Source organism: Budorcas taxicolor, chromosome 11, assembly GCF_023091745.1.
Source record: "Budorcas taxicolor isolate Tak-1 chromosome 11, Takin1.1, whole genome shotgun sequence".
In the NCBI taxonomy this organism is placed as follows: Eukaryota; Metazoa; Chordata; class Mammalia; order Artiodactyla; family Bovidae; genus Budorcas; species Budorcas taxicolor.
In genome coordinates, this window is record NC_068920.1 from 48,710,594 (window position 1) to 48,726,094 (window position 15,501).

General features: G+C 47.4%; 1 protein-coding gene across 3 annotated transcripts in view; it reads right to left on the bottom strand.

Annotated features, from left to right (window-relative positions):
- C11H6orf89 (chromosome 11 C6orf89 homolog) overlaps positions 1 to 15,501 on the bottom strand; it is a 34,907-nt gene that overhangs the window by 1,750 nt on the left and 17,656 nt on the right. For all 3 annotated transcript variants that reach the window (XM_052648573.1, XM_052648572.1, XM_052648571.1), the window contains 4 exons: positions 8,427 to 8,581; positions 8,156 to 8,295; positions 6,852 to 6,981; positions 3,685 to 3,808 (listed from right to left, as the gene is read on the bottom strand). In XM_052648573.1, coding sequence (XP_052504533.1) covers positions 3,685 to 3,808; positions 6,852 to 6,981; positions 8,156 to 8,295; positions 8,427 to 8,581 — 549 coding nt within the window. The remainder of the gene's footprint in view (positions 1 to 3,684; positions 3,809 to 6,851; positions 6,982 to 8,155; positions 8,296 to 8,426; positions 8,582 to 15,501) is intronic.

Below are 15,501 nucleotides of genomic sequence, written 5' to 3' on the forward strand. Positions count from 1 at the left end.
TCCCGGTGTGACCCTATAGACCGCAGTCCCCCAGGCTCCCGGTGTGACGCTATAGACTGCAGTCCCCCAGGCTCCCGGTGTGACCCATTGTGATCCTATAGACTGCAGTCCCCCAGGCTCCCAGTGTGACCCTATAGACTGCAGTCCCCCAGGCTCCTGGTGTGACCCTATAGATTGCAGTCCCCCAGGCTCCCGGTGTGATCCTATAGACTGCAGTCCCCCAGGCTCCCGGTGTGACCCTATAGACTGTAGTGTACTCCCCCAGGCTCCCGGTGTGACCCTATAGACCGCAGTCCCCCAGGCTCCCGGTGTGACCCTATAGACCGCAGTCCCCCAGGCTCCCGGTGTGACCCTATAGACCGCAGTCCCCCAGGCTCCTGGTGTGACCCTATAGACTGCAGTCCCCCAGGCTCCCGGTGTGACCCATTGTGATCCTATAGACTGCAGTCCCCCAGGCTCCCAGTGTGACCCTATAGATTGCAGTCCCCCAGGCTCCCAGTGTGACCCTATAGACCGCAGTCCCCCAGGCTCCCGGTGTGACCCTATAGACCGCAGTCCCCCAGGCTCCTGGTGTGACCCTATAGATTGCAGTCCCCCAGGCTCCCAGTGTGACCCTATAGACCACAGTCCCCCAGGCTCCCGGTGTGACCCTGTAGACTGCAGTCCCCCAGGCTCCCGGTGTGACGCTATAGACTGCAGTCCCCCAGGCTCCCGGTGTGACCCATTGTGATCCTATAGACTGCAGTCCCCCAGGCTCCTGGTGTGACCCTATAGACCGCAGTCCCCCAGGCTCCCGGTGTGACCCTATAGACTGCAGTCCCCCAGGCTCCCGGTGCGATGCTATCGACTGTACTCCCCCAGGCTCCCGTGTCCATGAGATTCTCCAGGTAAGGATACTGGAGTGAGTTGTCATGCCCTCCTCCAGGGGATCATCCCAGCCCATGGATCTATCTTACAGCTCTTACGTCTCCTGCACTGGCAGGTAGGTTCTTTACCACTAGCACCGGGGAAGCCCTAGATAAGGCTGATGTGCATGTGTGTGTGCTAAGTCGCTCAGTCGTGTCTGACTCTTTGCGACCCCATAGACTGCAGCCCACCAGGCTCCTCTGTCCATGGGATTCTCCAGGCAAGAATACTGGAGTGGGTTGCCATACTCATCCGGGGGATCCTCAAGGGGACCCTCCTGACCCAGGGATCAAACCCGCATCCCCTGAGGCTTCTGCACTGCAGGCAGACTGAGCCACGAGTGAAGCCCCAGATAAGGTTGATATGGAGCATCAATTCTCAGGGTCACTTCTTCTCAGCAAAAAGACAGGACGGGTTCTAACGGAGGCCAGGGTGCCCTGTCCAGTTCTCCTGAGGTTATACACAACATGGTCTCGTTACAGAACATCCAGATTAACCCAAACCAATACTTCCTAAATTGCATTCTGCCAACAGTAGCACCCTATAAGACAGTCTAGGGCAAAAAGGGTTCCATGGTCAAGTGAGTTTGAAAAACACCAGACCCCTTCAGGGCTTTTCAGAGCCTTTTGTACACTAATGTGTACTGTGTTTCAACAAGACAGGCATTTCCCAAAGACAGAGCCCTATTTGCCAAGGGTCTTTCCCAAGGGCTGTTTTATGAACCCTAGGGTCATGACCTGTATCATTTAAGCACTGGTATCTAGGAATGGGCTCAAAAGGTAAAATTAAAAAACTTTAATACATTAGTAAAGTAACTGATGAAAAATTTTCTAGAAAAGGATACACTGCTCATCTTTAAACTGGGAGCACTGAATGGAATGTAACCTCTGCTTGGTGACTCAAGAAAGGTCACTATGAGCCGTGACTGTACCATCACGGCAGGTAACATGGGCTTACCAGCGTCAGCCTCTGACGCTTAACACCCACATCACTCTTGAAAATGCCGTCCGTCATGGGTTTTCTGGTGATCGTGGGCACTGTCCTCTGAACCCAGCCATCATGGGATAATGCTTATTTTGTCAACAAACACAGAATCTGCTTGACACAGTGCTATTCTTGAGGGTCTCTGAGGTGCAGGAGCGGCCATCTGTTTAACAGCCACTAAAGTTACTCTCGTCCACTGTCAGGGTCTGCCTTTCTGTCCTCATTTTCCCCTGCGGCAGCTGCAGCAATTGCTTCTGTTTCTGCCACTGCTTCCTGAGTCCACTGTCCTCCCCAGCCCTCCCCACCCCCAGCCTTCTCCTGACTTGCCCTCTTCCCTGGTTCTCATCAGCCTCCATCCCTTCTCCACATTCCTATCACATTCTGCCCTTCATGGACACTGCCAAGCACAGGGCTTCTTTCCCTCCAGTCAGCAAGCTGGCTGGTCACAGGACAACAAGGATCAGTCTCTGGATTCTGGGCCATTCCGGACTAGCCACACCAGCCTTTGATCAGAGTCAAAGCTTCTTTGATCACTGCCAGTCACCCATCTTTTTTTCTCCTTTTTTCCTTAATTCTATAATTGGCACTCGGGATGCTTGTGGGAGCTGAAAACCTGGAATTTGGATAACAAAAGTGTTTCTGTAGCTGTCTGAACTGTCAGGCATTTGTAGAACATAAGACAGAAACTTTTTCAAGCACAGCTACACATTCCAAAACCAGAATGCCATAAAGACTTGTGCAGCATCACTCCACTACAGAACGACGGGTTTGGAGTAATTTCCACACAAGAATCCTCTTTTCTTGCAGTAATCCTGAAGGGCCAGGCCAGCTGTGCTCCATTAGCGGCTAAATGCTTAATTTGAGCATTGTTTTCATTTTTAAATTGAAATAAAAGTTATGAAACTTGGATTAAAGTTTGGCAGTTTTCAGTATGCACCCTACCTCCAAGTGAGGTGAGAGGTTTCTAGGGACTGGGGTCTTCCAAATGGAAAAACTTAAAAGAAATAAAATTGGAAAATCAGTCTGGGCTCTGTCAGGGAGTCAGGGCTACCCTAGGTTTTGTGAGGCAAGAAAAACAAGAAGGGCAATGGTGATGCTTGTTGATTTATTTTGCTTCTGCCAAGACAGTTCTATTGTCAAACTGCCAGTGGTTGATGCAAGTCTGTTTCTTCGGAACCAATTTTTAGATGGTAAGGCACAGAACAAGTCACAGTCGGGAAATCATGGAGCCAAGGGTGGGTCATGACTGTGAGGCTGTGACCAGACTGTGGGATCCACAAGGAAGATAGTATTTCCTTGCGTGGCTGTTGCCCTTACATACTGCTTGAATTGTTTTACTAGCAAACTGGGCACAGAAAGGGTTTCATCGAATCTGAATTGGACCTCCTCTGGCTTGACTGTGTAAAAGGAGTCACTTAAAACTGATGCTTCACCTAACTGACCGTTGGGCCTTGGAATGGTCACCTCTCCTCTCTTGGTCTCAGTTACCTTATCTGCAAACAAAGTATTGCTCTAAATATTTTCCATAATAATTCCTCCTAATTTGAAATCTCTAAAGCCAATGGACACATGCATTCTAAATGTGCATGTTGACCCATTTCTCTTTGCTACATTTTCTTAGTAATTACTTAACCATTACATCTAAGCATAAATAATTGACCTTGCTAATAAAAAAAAGCTATTTTTGACTTTAATAAATATTTGTAAAGGCAATATTTAATTTTTAGAATGCTTTTTTGAGTTAAAAACTAAAAAGACCCTGTGGCTGACCCTGCCCTCTGGGGCTCCACGTACCGATGTCGCCTGGCTCCAGCGGCATCGCCACGGACTGGCAGTGGCTGCGGCACTGGAAGGGCGGGAGGAGCTGCAGCATGGCCTCCCCGCTGCCGATGGTGAACAGGTCATGCATCCTGTGCGTCTGGAGGAGAGGACACAGGGGAAGGAAAGGAAAACCAAGTCAAATCCTGGGGCATGGGGGAGGACACAAAAATTCTTACACATGTGGCTCTGGGTTTCCTGGCAGCCTAAGCAAAGAGGAAGACAGAACCAAGGATAAAACTCACAATTCTGTTCAAAAGACAAAAAACAAATTAGTTTCTGCTAAGCATGGCATCTCCCTGTACTGAGGCTAAGGGAAGATTTCTATTTTTCTGGCCATGTTAAGCGGGCATGGGGGATTTTAGCTCCCAACCAGAGTTCAAATCTGCATTCTCTGCCATGGAAGCTCAGGGTCTTAACCACTGGACTGTCAGGGAAGTCCCATGGTAAGATCTCTTCTAGGGTTTTTCTTAAAGAGACATTGTGTAGTTTTGTGGGCAACATCTGCAATGACAGCCCTGCAGCAGAAATGGCTCAAGTTTCATAATTCACAATTTCTAGCCATAGTTTCCAGGTAGGTCATAGGCAAAATATCTAATTGTATTTTAACAAAAGTCTCGCAGAGGCCAACATGTGGTGGTCTAAATATGCAGTCATCTGAGGGTCTGGTTTGATCCAGACAGACAGTCTGTATATCCTCTGGGCAATGGTCTGTGGAATATTATTTCTTACTGTCAGACTTTTCAAGAGAATCGGACAGCAGCAAGTTCAAGTTTACAATTTTTTGGCAAGACCCAGGTAAGCAGATACATGATGCTACTGATTAAGGACTAAAAATAGTTAAGATCAGCCTCTGATCTTGAAAGCTAAGGATGTACAACTGCACAGGTAACTGCAGGTCTCTGAGGGCATATGGACTGCAGTCGCCAGGCTCCTCCATCCATGGGGTTTTCCAGGCAAGGAGTATGGCAACCCAAAGGAGTGGGTTGCCATTTCTTCCTCCAGGGGATGTTCCTGACCCAGAGAACAAGCTGGCATCTCCTGCATCGGCAGGTAGGTTCCCTACCATTGAACCACCAGGGAATCAGTCCTGCTTCCAGCAAGCATTAAGTGCAATCTGCTGTGTGCCTGGGCTTTGGGAGGGGCAGGGAATAGAAACAAAGGGGTACGGGGCTCTTGGTCAGACCTCTCTTTCTGTCTAGATGGCAAGAGAAAACCCCAATCCCTTATGCGCCCTTACAAACCAGGAGTCAGAAGTCCGGCTCCTTAGGCCATGTCCTGTTTTTTCCCCACCATTTGGGTCCTCGGAGCCTGAGAATGTGGTCCTGCCTTCTCCTGCCTCCCAACCCTGGTCTCCCCATTGCTCCCCACAGGCCCTGGCCTGACTCTGTGTCCACGGAAACGCTTCGAGCCACTGCAACCGCTGCTGCAGTGACAGAAGAGGACGCGTGTCTGGAGCCGCTGTGACCGACAGAAGCCCTGTCACGAGCAGTCCTGAAAATATTCCAGAAGACCAGAAACTAAGCAGGCATATCTCTATTTCACACGGGCCTGAGAGGGGCTGGGACCACGCTCCTCCACATTCAGGATGAGGAGAAGCAGACAACAGGATGGGCTGGGCCGGCCCTGGGCAACATCGTGGGGCGGGTGCAGTGGGCCTTGGAGCCCCCCACCTCTTCCCCCAGGGTCTCTCCACAAGGGGACTCCACTGCTTATCTTTTATCCCAAGGCTGCCTCTTGGAATCTGGGCCCACAGACACATGACTTTACCAGAGTCCAGGGCCCAGGGATGTGGAACAAGGGTGGAGTAACGTGGCTGTGGAGAAAGGAGAGCCTGGGCCAGGGTGGGGAACAGATGCTCTAAGAAATCAGACTCTCAGAATTTCTGCCTATTTGGGCCACTCCCCTTCCAAAAACATCCTTGAGAACCACAACAAGATATTCTGACAGGCGTCTGCGGAACTCTGTATTTACCCCTTTGGCTGGGTTCCCTGGTGTCCCTGTTCAGCAGACTGGTGAAATTAAGATTCAAGTGGGAAAACCCAAGACAGTGATAAAAGCCCTCACCCATAATTTTTTCATATATCATAATTATGAAGATGAAATCATACTAGGGCCCCGAGTTCTAGCCGAAGGCAGCAGAATAAACTTCTTTAAAACCTGAGGCCAGAGCCCAGCACCTCCACCCTACAGCTGGCAGGCAGAAGTTCTTACTTCTAGACAAAATGATTGTTTTTTAAAGGCTTTGAAATTCCTTTAACACGATTCAGCACATTTGGACCCAAACAATAGTGTCAGGAGGTTAAAGACACAACCCCGAGTTGATAGGGGTCGCAGTTCAGCAAATTTAATTTTTTAACAAAGGAAAATTCATCCTTTTAATTATTCCAAACCAATCCAGACTCAAAAAGCTTCCTCAGGGTTGAGACTCAACAAAAGAGCAATTCAGAGAAAAGTAAACAGACACAAACACAGAACAGCTCTGCCCAGTCTGCTGGCCCCAGAGGTATAAATGTGGGCTCCGGGTACTTGGCCACGGATGGAGCTAAGAGGCAGTGCCACACACTGCCTCAGGCACGTGCTTGTCAACCCTTCTGTTCCCAAACCACGCTCCCAAGCTTTTTGCTCTCCCTTTTTGCTCTCCATCTGAAGCTTCTCGTTTATTTCTGGGGAGAGCCAATCTGGGAGTGGAGGATGAGGTGAGACCTCTTATTAACTTGCTGTGTCCTTGGGCAAATCATTTAATTTCTCACAAAATGAGAAATGTTGGACTGTTCATTTACACACTATTCATTCACAGTCTGCCTGCTCTCGACTTGGAGGTAGATAAGTCTGACTGCATGCTGAGGACTCTTTAAACTTGAGGATTCTACTTCCTTTAATGTCGAAAGGCAGCTGGCCCCCAGGTGTTAAGGGCAGGAAATAGATCTGCAAGGTCACCAGACTTTCTGGAAGCATGCCTTCAGTAAAAAGTCAGGCCGCTGCAGGTCCTGTTGGCAAGCAGCAGGAAGAGAGAACTCCAGATTCTGTGGATGACCCTTCAGGTCACCCTCTAAGCTGACATACAGGGAAGGCTTTGATTGTGACATCAGCCCAGGTAGCAAACGAGAAAAATTCTAGATCCAAATCTCAGAATTTCCTACCTTACTCCCCACAATAGGTTCTGGTTGAAGAAGGAAGCATTTTTTCAAGGAGGCTTCTTTTGGAAACGGCAGATACGTGAAAACAGGGAAAAGCTCATGTAAAATGTGTGATCTGTTCAGCGGTCTTCTCCTGTAGAATGTGTAAGAGGGAAAAAGTAGTTAAACTGGGCAACCCAGCCCAACACCATGGCTAAAGCGAGCTCGGCAAGGGTGGGAAAACTGTGGGTGGTGGGTGAAGAGGGAAAGATGTCAGGACAACAACTGAAGTATTTGGTCCATGAAGAGCAGTCATGCTGAATCAATTAACTGAAACATCACACTCACACACACACACACACACACTCTACAGCCACAATTTGTCTTGTGTGGGTGGGGTGTTTATAAAATCCAGCTAAAACAACATATAGAGGGAGAAAAGAAACACTCCATTCATTCTCTCTTGGCAGAGACTGAAGTAACAGCAGGCAGGGCAAGAGAGGAGAAGGGAGGAGGGGGGCAACAATCATGACCCTTTTGAAGTGGAGCAGTATGACGTGGGAAGCCTGTATCAGCTCGTAAACGGAGTATTTGATCATGCAAATAAACAGCAAATTTAAAGAAAGGCAGAAGCAGAGGAACTACACAACAAAAAGCCTGAAAAAGCAGTTTTAATCCTTTTTGGAATGATTCTAGAAGTAAACTTGCGTTCCTTTTAGTTGTAGAAAGCAAGGTTTACCCCCAAGAAATGGCCCATGTCGTCTATCAGACCTGAGAAGGACAGGGAGATAGATGCGAGTTTCAGTGTTGGCTGGGTGACCTTAAGCAAAGTACTTAACCTCTCTGACTCCCACTTTTCCTGAACTGAAAAACGACAATGACAATTCCGACTTCCCAGCGCTATTATGAGCATCTCCAATGAGTAAGACACTAAGCACCAAGGCATGCTACCTGGCACAAACAAATGCCACGAAATAACCTTCCCTTCTATTCTTTGTGCTCTCTCTGCAGTCCTCAACACTCAGGACCCACTCAGCATGAAAGCAAATGCTAAACACTGCAGTTAGAAGTGAGTGATGCTTCTATTAGGCAATCTCGGTGTCCACCATGGTGACGCCCCTCTTGACACACCTCTTCAACTCCTCTCTTTCTCTCCATCGGTTTTTCAACACTGTGCTCTGGAGTTATCACTTGACTTGGAGGGTGTGGTGCAAAGTTTACACAGTGCCAGGCATAGCAGGGTCTCGGCAGCAATGAGTACCGTTTTGACATTTGGTCTGCCCTCTTTCTGTACACACACATGGCTGGGTGCCCCTTTCCGCACTCACCATGGATACGGAAATGGGAACCACCGTCCAGGAAAGCAGCGCCACCACTTGGTGAAAAACCCTTCGGTGAAGCCTTCTGTCACCTCCGGATACTGGCACAAAAAATCCTGAAGCCCCTCAGTCGACAGGGACTGTCCCGTCTTGGGGAGGCAGAAAACAAAAGTGCAACAAGACAACACGGAATTACTTATCAGGAATGCCCCAGGGCCTGATGCTTTCCAGCCCTTTAATGGGTTATGAAGGCAGCAGGAGAAGCAGTCTTTCTGCGCACCTTGATCACTAGAGGATGCAGTCTCTCAAATTTCCTTGGGGTGTCTTCCAGGAGCATCACCTGGAGGGGTAATTTCTGGGCACAGCCAGTGCAGTTGGCAGGGATGGGGTCCGACTCATTCTGCTCACAGTCATTTGTCCACCAGGGGTCAAAGTCTGAGAGAGGAAAGGATGCGGAGAAAGCAGATACAGCGGGTGAATTCAGGAGGCCCAGCAATGGAGACAGAGAGGCGTAATAATTTTAAAAGCTCACAGTGATCACCATTAACGACCGCTGAAAAGGTACATATCAAATAAGTTAACCCTCACGAAGGAAACAGAGAGCCTAGCTGGGGACAGAGGTGGAGAGGGGAGGTGCTTCTCTCTGTATACTCTTCTAGGCTTTGTGGAAAATATTTTTTAACACGTACAAGTATCTCCTAAGTCAAATCAATAGCTGAAGTCAGACAGTTTGGAGAGCTGTATTTGTGACATGGGGTTGGAGATGCAGTTCTTTCCCGGTTTTCTAACCTGTGACCAACAGGTCTGAACCGGCTACAGCACGTGGGGGAGGGGCAGGCAGGCAGGGTGGTCCCACTGCCAGTGAGGCCAGCATTTCTGATATCCTAGACCCTGGGCTCACAGGTACAAGGCCGGGCCAGGACGGCTCTGGGAAAGAAGAGTGAGAAATGGGTGCAGAGAGAAGGGATGGAGAGGAGAGACGGGACTTTTCAGGGCCCATCTGTGGAGTAAAGTAAATGGCCTCTGCTCATCAGCACTCTGTCCCAGTTCGGGGGAGGGGAAAGGGCTACTAACTGTGGCTTCCAGCCCCAAGGACTGCAGGGTAGTCCCAAGGACTGTCAGACCTAGAACACTCCACTCAGGCCCTGATGTGAGAGCTCACTGGCTCCCCCACACCCTACTCTGGTGGGTCCTTCTTTGAGGGGTTGGCTTTGTTTCTATGCAGCCCTTCTTGGTTTTCTCTGCGTTCCTTCCCTCTGAGACTATTCTGTTCATAATATTATTGCATTATGTCTTGTTTGCTTTCTGTTCCAGTCTGGGTTTCATCTGTGTTCTCTGAGATATGTGTTTGTGATAGATCTTTAATTTGAATCCAAAATGTTTCACCAGATGGTTTCTGATTAAAACCCAATGAAAACCCAATCAGGAGAGAGCCTAGAACAAAAGACAACAATCGAATGTGGCTGAAAGGAAACCAGTTCTATGAGCCAAGAAACAGACGTGGAAGCTGACTCTTAACACACAACATTTTCTGTAGTGAGCACAAGGCAGGAGTCTGCAGCATAAGGAACACTCACTGGGGGAGGGCGGTGCGTGTGCTCAGCACGTCCTGAGCCCGCATCTCCTGCAGAGACCCTGTGTCTCCCGCAGGCAGCACCACCCACTATTCTCACCCCCGGGAGGAGCACACGCCGCAGCACACAGCGATCACCGCGAGCCTCCAGGGGCAGCGGAAAAACCTTCAGTGGCACCTGTTTTAGCGGCACGCTGAGGCTGCAGTTACCCTTTGATTTTCCCTTCTGGAGTATTCTCACATGTTCCTTATTAGAAGTCAAATATGATGAACTCTTGCCAAAACACAAGAACTCCGGGTAATGGATGTACAATGAGGCATAAGTAATCGTGTTCAGCATGTGTTCAGTCATTCAGTCGTGTCTAACTCTTTGCGACCCCACGGACTGTAGCCCACCAGGCTCTTCTGTCCTTGGGATTCTCCAGGCGAGAATACTGGAGTGGGTTGCCATTTTCTCCTCCAGGGGATCTTCCCAACCCAGGGAGAGAACCCACATCTCCTGCATTGATAGGCAGATTCTTGACCACTGAGCCACCTGGGAAGCCCGAAATGCAACTTACCTTGAGTCAAACTCATTTTAAAAGTCTTAATTCTCACAGAAGAAAAGCTGCCAAAATAGAGCCCTGAGGCAACATACTATGTTACAATTATACAACGTTTCAGTTTCCAGAGTACTTGTTCGGGTCGGGGGGGAAGGGAAGAGAAAACTAAGGTGATCAGCACCGAGCCCAATATGAGTTGTATCTCCGCAGGTAGTATATTGTTTACTCTTACCATGTAATTATTGAGCAGGCATCACTGTTCTGCTTTTACAGATGAGCACACTGAGAGTGAAGGCGAGAGGAATCACCACCCAAGGGGGCGGGGTGGGAACAGCACAGAGACTGCTGAGGAAGAGTGACAGGGCTCTAGGGCTTCCTTCTAGGAAGGTTATTCTGACTAGGGTGTCCTGGAAGAGGGAGGCTGGGAAGAGGCAGACCCAGTCATGCTTTGTTTTTGTCCTTTTACTGGGGAGGGAGGAGGTGTATGGTGATGAGAGGGCAAATTTAACGGCAGTCTAACTGAGCCAGTGACCTTGGGAAGAAAGGGGTGATTCCAGAGGCAGTGATGACAAAAATCCATGGCTCTCAGCAGCACTGCTGAGACCATCCATACAGGCTGAGATGGTCCAAGAGCTCCTCATTTAAGGGAGACACTGGAGGGCTGCAAATACTTACTATCACATTTTTCTGCAGGAACATGTCATATTCCAAATGAGTCCATTAATTATGAGTATCATATCAGGAGTGAAGTGCTGGGAGAAATTCTCATTTATACAAAGGTGCTCCATGGACTGTGCTTGTGCTTAGTCGCTCAGTCATGCCCGACTCTGTGACCCCACGGACTGTAGCCTGCCAGTGGGGATTCTCAAGGCAAGAATACTGGAGTGGGTTGCCATGCCCTCTTCTAGGGCATCTTCCCAACCCACGGATCGAACCCAGGTCTCCTGCACTGCAGGCAGATTCTTTACCCGCTTCATGGGCTAGTAGCAGCAATTCTGAACCTAAGAGTATCAAGAGATTATTTTAGCTTTCACTTAATATAGTTTTATTCTGAGCTTTAGGTATTCTTGGGATTTCCAGGTAGAGATGCTTCAACAGCAGGTGGAGGGAAGAAAACCCAGAGAGGAAAAGAAAACAAGAAGAGAATACTAAAGAGAGAATTTAAGGAGGTGGCAGAATACAAGACAGAGCTCTCTTGACATGTAAACATCAGCAGAGTCCTTATATTGCGTCTGTGCGTGCTCAGTCGCTTCAGCTGAGTCTGGCTCTTTGCAACCCTATGGACTATAGCCCGCCAGGCTCCTCTGTCCATGAGATTCTCCAGGCAAGGATACTGGAGTGGGTTGCCATTTCCTTCTCCAGGGGATCTTCCCGACCCAGGGATCAACCCTGCATTTCCTGCACTGTAGGCGGATTCTTTACCCCCTGAGCCACCTGGGAATCCCTGTTCTTACACTACCAACCATAATCTTTTAAAAACAGAAATGGAAAAGGATCTCATTCATAATAACTGGCAAAAAATTTAACAAAAAAGGTAAAACTATAAAATTTTACTGAAGGATATAAAGTAAGACCTAGATAAATGACTAAATGTCATAAAGATATCAAGTCTACTCAAAAACACATACACAGAAATTTAATACAACTAGATAGAATTTCATCAGAGTCTCCTATTGGTCAAGGTGGGGATGAGGCAGGGCTGTGACAACTGCATTCTAAAGTTTATCTAGAAAGAAAAATGTACGAGAATAACCACAGGCAACAATCCACCACCTGCCAAATTAACTCTAGGAGATGTTTACGTGCCCAAAGGCATCCGGGGGTAACAAAAATGAATTATAAAGTATGGCCATGCTTATAATCTATGGGGGATACACCTTTAGGCACAGGTACAGTTAGAGAATGTAGCAAGAGCCTTGGGACAGACACTGGGCATGTGGCAGACCCGAGGACCCTCACCTCTGACTGCTCATGGCTCACCTCTGTGCTGGGCAGGAGGAGGGCAGGTCTGGAGGCAAAGGGCACTGTTCTGTTCTCTCTGTGTAGATAATATGGACAAGGAGTCCACAAAAAAAACAAAAACAAATACAAATCGCCTAAAAACACAACTGAAAAGACATCCACCTTCACTGATAACTGAAGAGATGCAACTTAAAGTGAGATACCACTTTTCAGTCACTTGACTGGCAAAACAATGATAATAACCAGGGTAGATGAGCAATACATGTTAATGAAAGTTACACGCTGACATAAGTTTATGAAGATAACTTTTTATATTAAAACGTAAAATGTCCATGCTTTCTGACCCAGGTATTCTACTTCCAAGAATCTGTTTTACAGAAATAATAGTGAAGTGTTAGTTGCTCAGTCATGTTTGACTCTTTGCGACCCCCTGGACTGTAGTCCACCAGGCTCCTCTCTCCATGGGATTCTCCAGGTAAGAATACTGGAGTGGGTAATCATTCCCTTCTCCAGGGGATTATCCCAACTCAGGTATCAAACCTGGGTCTCCCGCATAGCTGGGAGATTCTTTACCATCTGAAACACTGGGGAAGCCCCACAGAAGTAACAGTACATGTATATAAAAATATGTATATATGAATGTCCCAAATCTTTTTTTTTTAATAACAGCAAAAAAAATGTAGAAACTGTCATTAAGCAATCCTCAGATGATGGAATAAAATAAACTCCTGAAAAATGTGTGTTCTGGGTTGAACAGTGTCCCCTTGCTAAAATTTAAGTCCTTCTGGAACCTCAGAATTTGACCATATTTGGAAATAGGTTCCTTGCAGATGTAATTAATTAAAGATGAGGTGACACTGAAGTGGGGTGGGCCCTAAATTCAATCTACATGCATCCTTATCAGAAGAAGTGAGGCTGCATGACGACTCCCAGAGGGAAGATGGCCATACAGAATTATGTGGCCACAGCTAAGGATGCTGAGGACTGATGGCAACCAGCAGAACCTGGAAGAAGCGAAGAAAGATTCATCCCTAGAGCCTCTGAGAAGGAGAAGAGCCCTGAAACACCTTGATTTTGGATTTCTAGCCTCTAAAACTGTGAGAAGATTAGTTTCTGTTGTTTTAATTCACCTGACCTTTGATACTTTGTTACAGCAAACTTAGAAACTAATACAATGTGCCTAGCCAAAAATATTTACATAAGCCTTCCTTGTGTGTGTGAATCAAAAAATATTTTATAAAGTATAGCAACCTGCACAGCCATGGAAAAACTCAGAAAGATGGATGTATATTCAAATTATTACCAGTGGTTACCTGGGTGGAGGAGTTGGGAGGGGTAGAGCTGAGAGAATTTACTTCATTAAAAATATATTTTTGGATTTTCCTGGCAGTGCAGGGGTTAAGACTCTGTGCTCCCAATGCAAGGGGCACGGGCTTTATTCCTGGAAGAGAAATTAAGATGCCACACGCCATGTGGCACAGCCAAAAAAAGTTAAAAAAGATTTTTTTTCAAAAATCAAAATGTCTTTTTTTTTTTTTGGGTCTTCATATATGTTTTATGTATTTTCCAAATAAAAATGTCTTTGGAGGGAATTCCCTGGTGGTCCAGTGGTTAGGACTCTGAGCTTTCACTGCCGAGGGCCCAGGTTCAATCCCTGACTGGGGACCTAAGATTCTGAAAGCCGTGCAGAATGGTGGGGAAAAAAAGAACAGATCCGTGTGTATGCAGAACAGAATCACTTCGCTGTACATCTGAAACACATTGTTAATCAACTATGCTTCAATAAAAAAAAAATTTTTTTTTACGTCTTTGAAGACCATGAAGACTCAAACGGAGAGTATTAACTTTTAATGCAAAGTTTAGCCACCTTGGAAGGCAGGTCCCTGAAGAGGCACCTGACAGAAGAGGAATCTTGGCCAGGGTGGTGGCCAGCCAAGGAAGAGGGGAAGTGATGAGGAAAAACGACCCCCAGAATGGGGTAGTTCATGCACTCCACCTGAATTAAGGGGAGCCTGCACTTAAGGAGCAAGAGCTACTCTGGACTTCTCTGCAGCCTTTGTCACCAAGATGGATAAAGAATGTGCTCATATTTGTTTCAAAAAGGGACTGAGGAATGGCTAAGCAGTGAAGTGACCAGGAGGAGGGGGGCTGTGTACAGCTGCGGCTCCTTCTCCCCTTCTCACAGAATTTCCAACAACGAAAGGAAAAGAGACCAGACTTCAACTTGGCCTCCATCTGTCTGAAAAGGTTTTGTCTGCTGTGTGCTCTGTGAGCAAAATCTCACTCATGCTGGAAAATAGCCAACAGCACACAGCAGACCATCCCACACCACCCTGGTCCACGGCTTTTCTTCAGTTACCGAACACACTGCATCTCGTTTCTTTTCAGCCCTCCTCGGCGTCTGTCCACTTGCCCTCCAGCACCAGACAGAAAGGAAGTTGGATGGCAATCCCTAACTTTCTTTTGATTTCCAAGGCTTCTTTACTCAAGGTATCCTCCTTATACAAGCTATGCATGTTATACTAAAAAAAACAGTTGTGCCAGAGAAGTGAAACTCCACATTATTAGAGTTCGATAAAAGACAGGACCTGGATTCCAAATTCTCACTGTGACCATGGCATCCTTTCACTGTGTGAGATGTCAAAAACAGGCTTGCGGACAAAACACAGCCTTGAAGGTAAGGAAGGCAGAATCTGTAACCTCCCAGGCTTCTCTGTGAGTTGGGCACCCTGCAGAACAGCGGCAAGCCAGGGCCTGTCAGGAGGCTTCCTAGTGCCTGAGAGTTGTTTACAAAGGAAACGCACCCAGGCTGGCTTGCTGTGAACAATTGTAACATACTCTGGAATTTGAAGTGGAGAGTTCTTTTACACAGACTATTAATCTGGCAAAAAGCAAAAAAAAAAAACCAAACATATATACATATATATATTTCTTTCCAGGAGCACAAAAACCTCCCTATGGGTAAAAAGGATAGGAAAGAAGAAAAGCACAAAGTCAAGACCAGCTCCACGATAGCGGGGTGCGGAGGTGGGGACTGTTTTGTTGGCTGCTCTGTTGAGAACAGTGCCTGGTATACAGCAGGGTCTCAATACACACTCACTGAATGACTGACTTCATGAATGAAACTTTGACTTTTCAAAAGATTTAATGATAGGATTCCCAGCTGGCACTAGTAGTAAAGAATTCGTCTGCCAATGCAGGAGATGCAAGAGACTCGGGTTCAATCCCTGGGTCGGGAAGATCCTCTGGAGTAGGAAACAGCACCCCACGCCAGAATT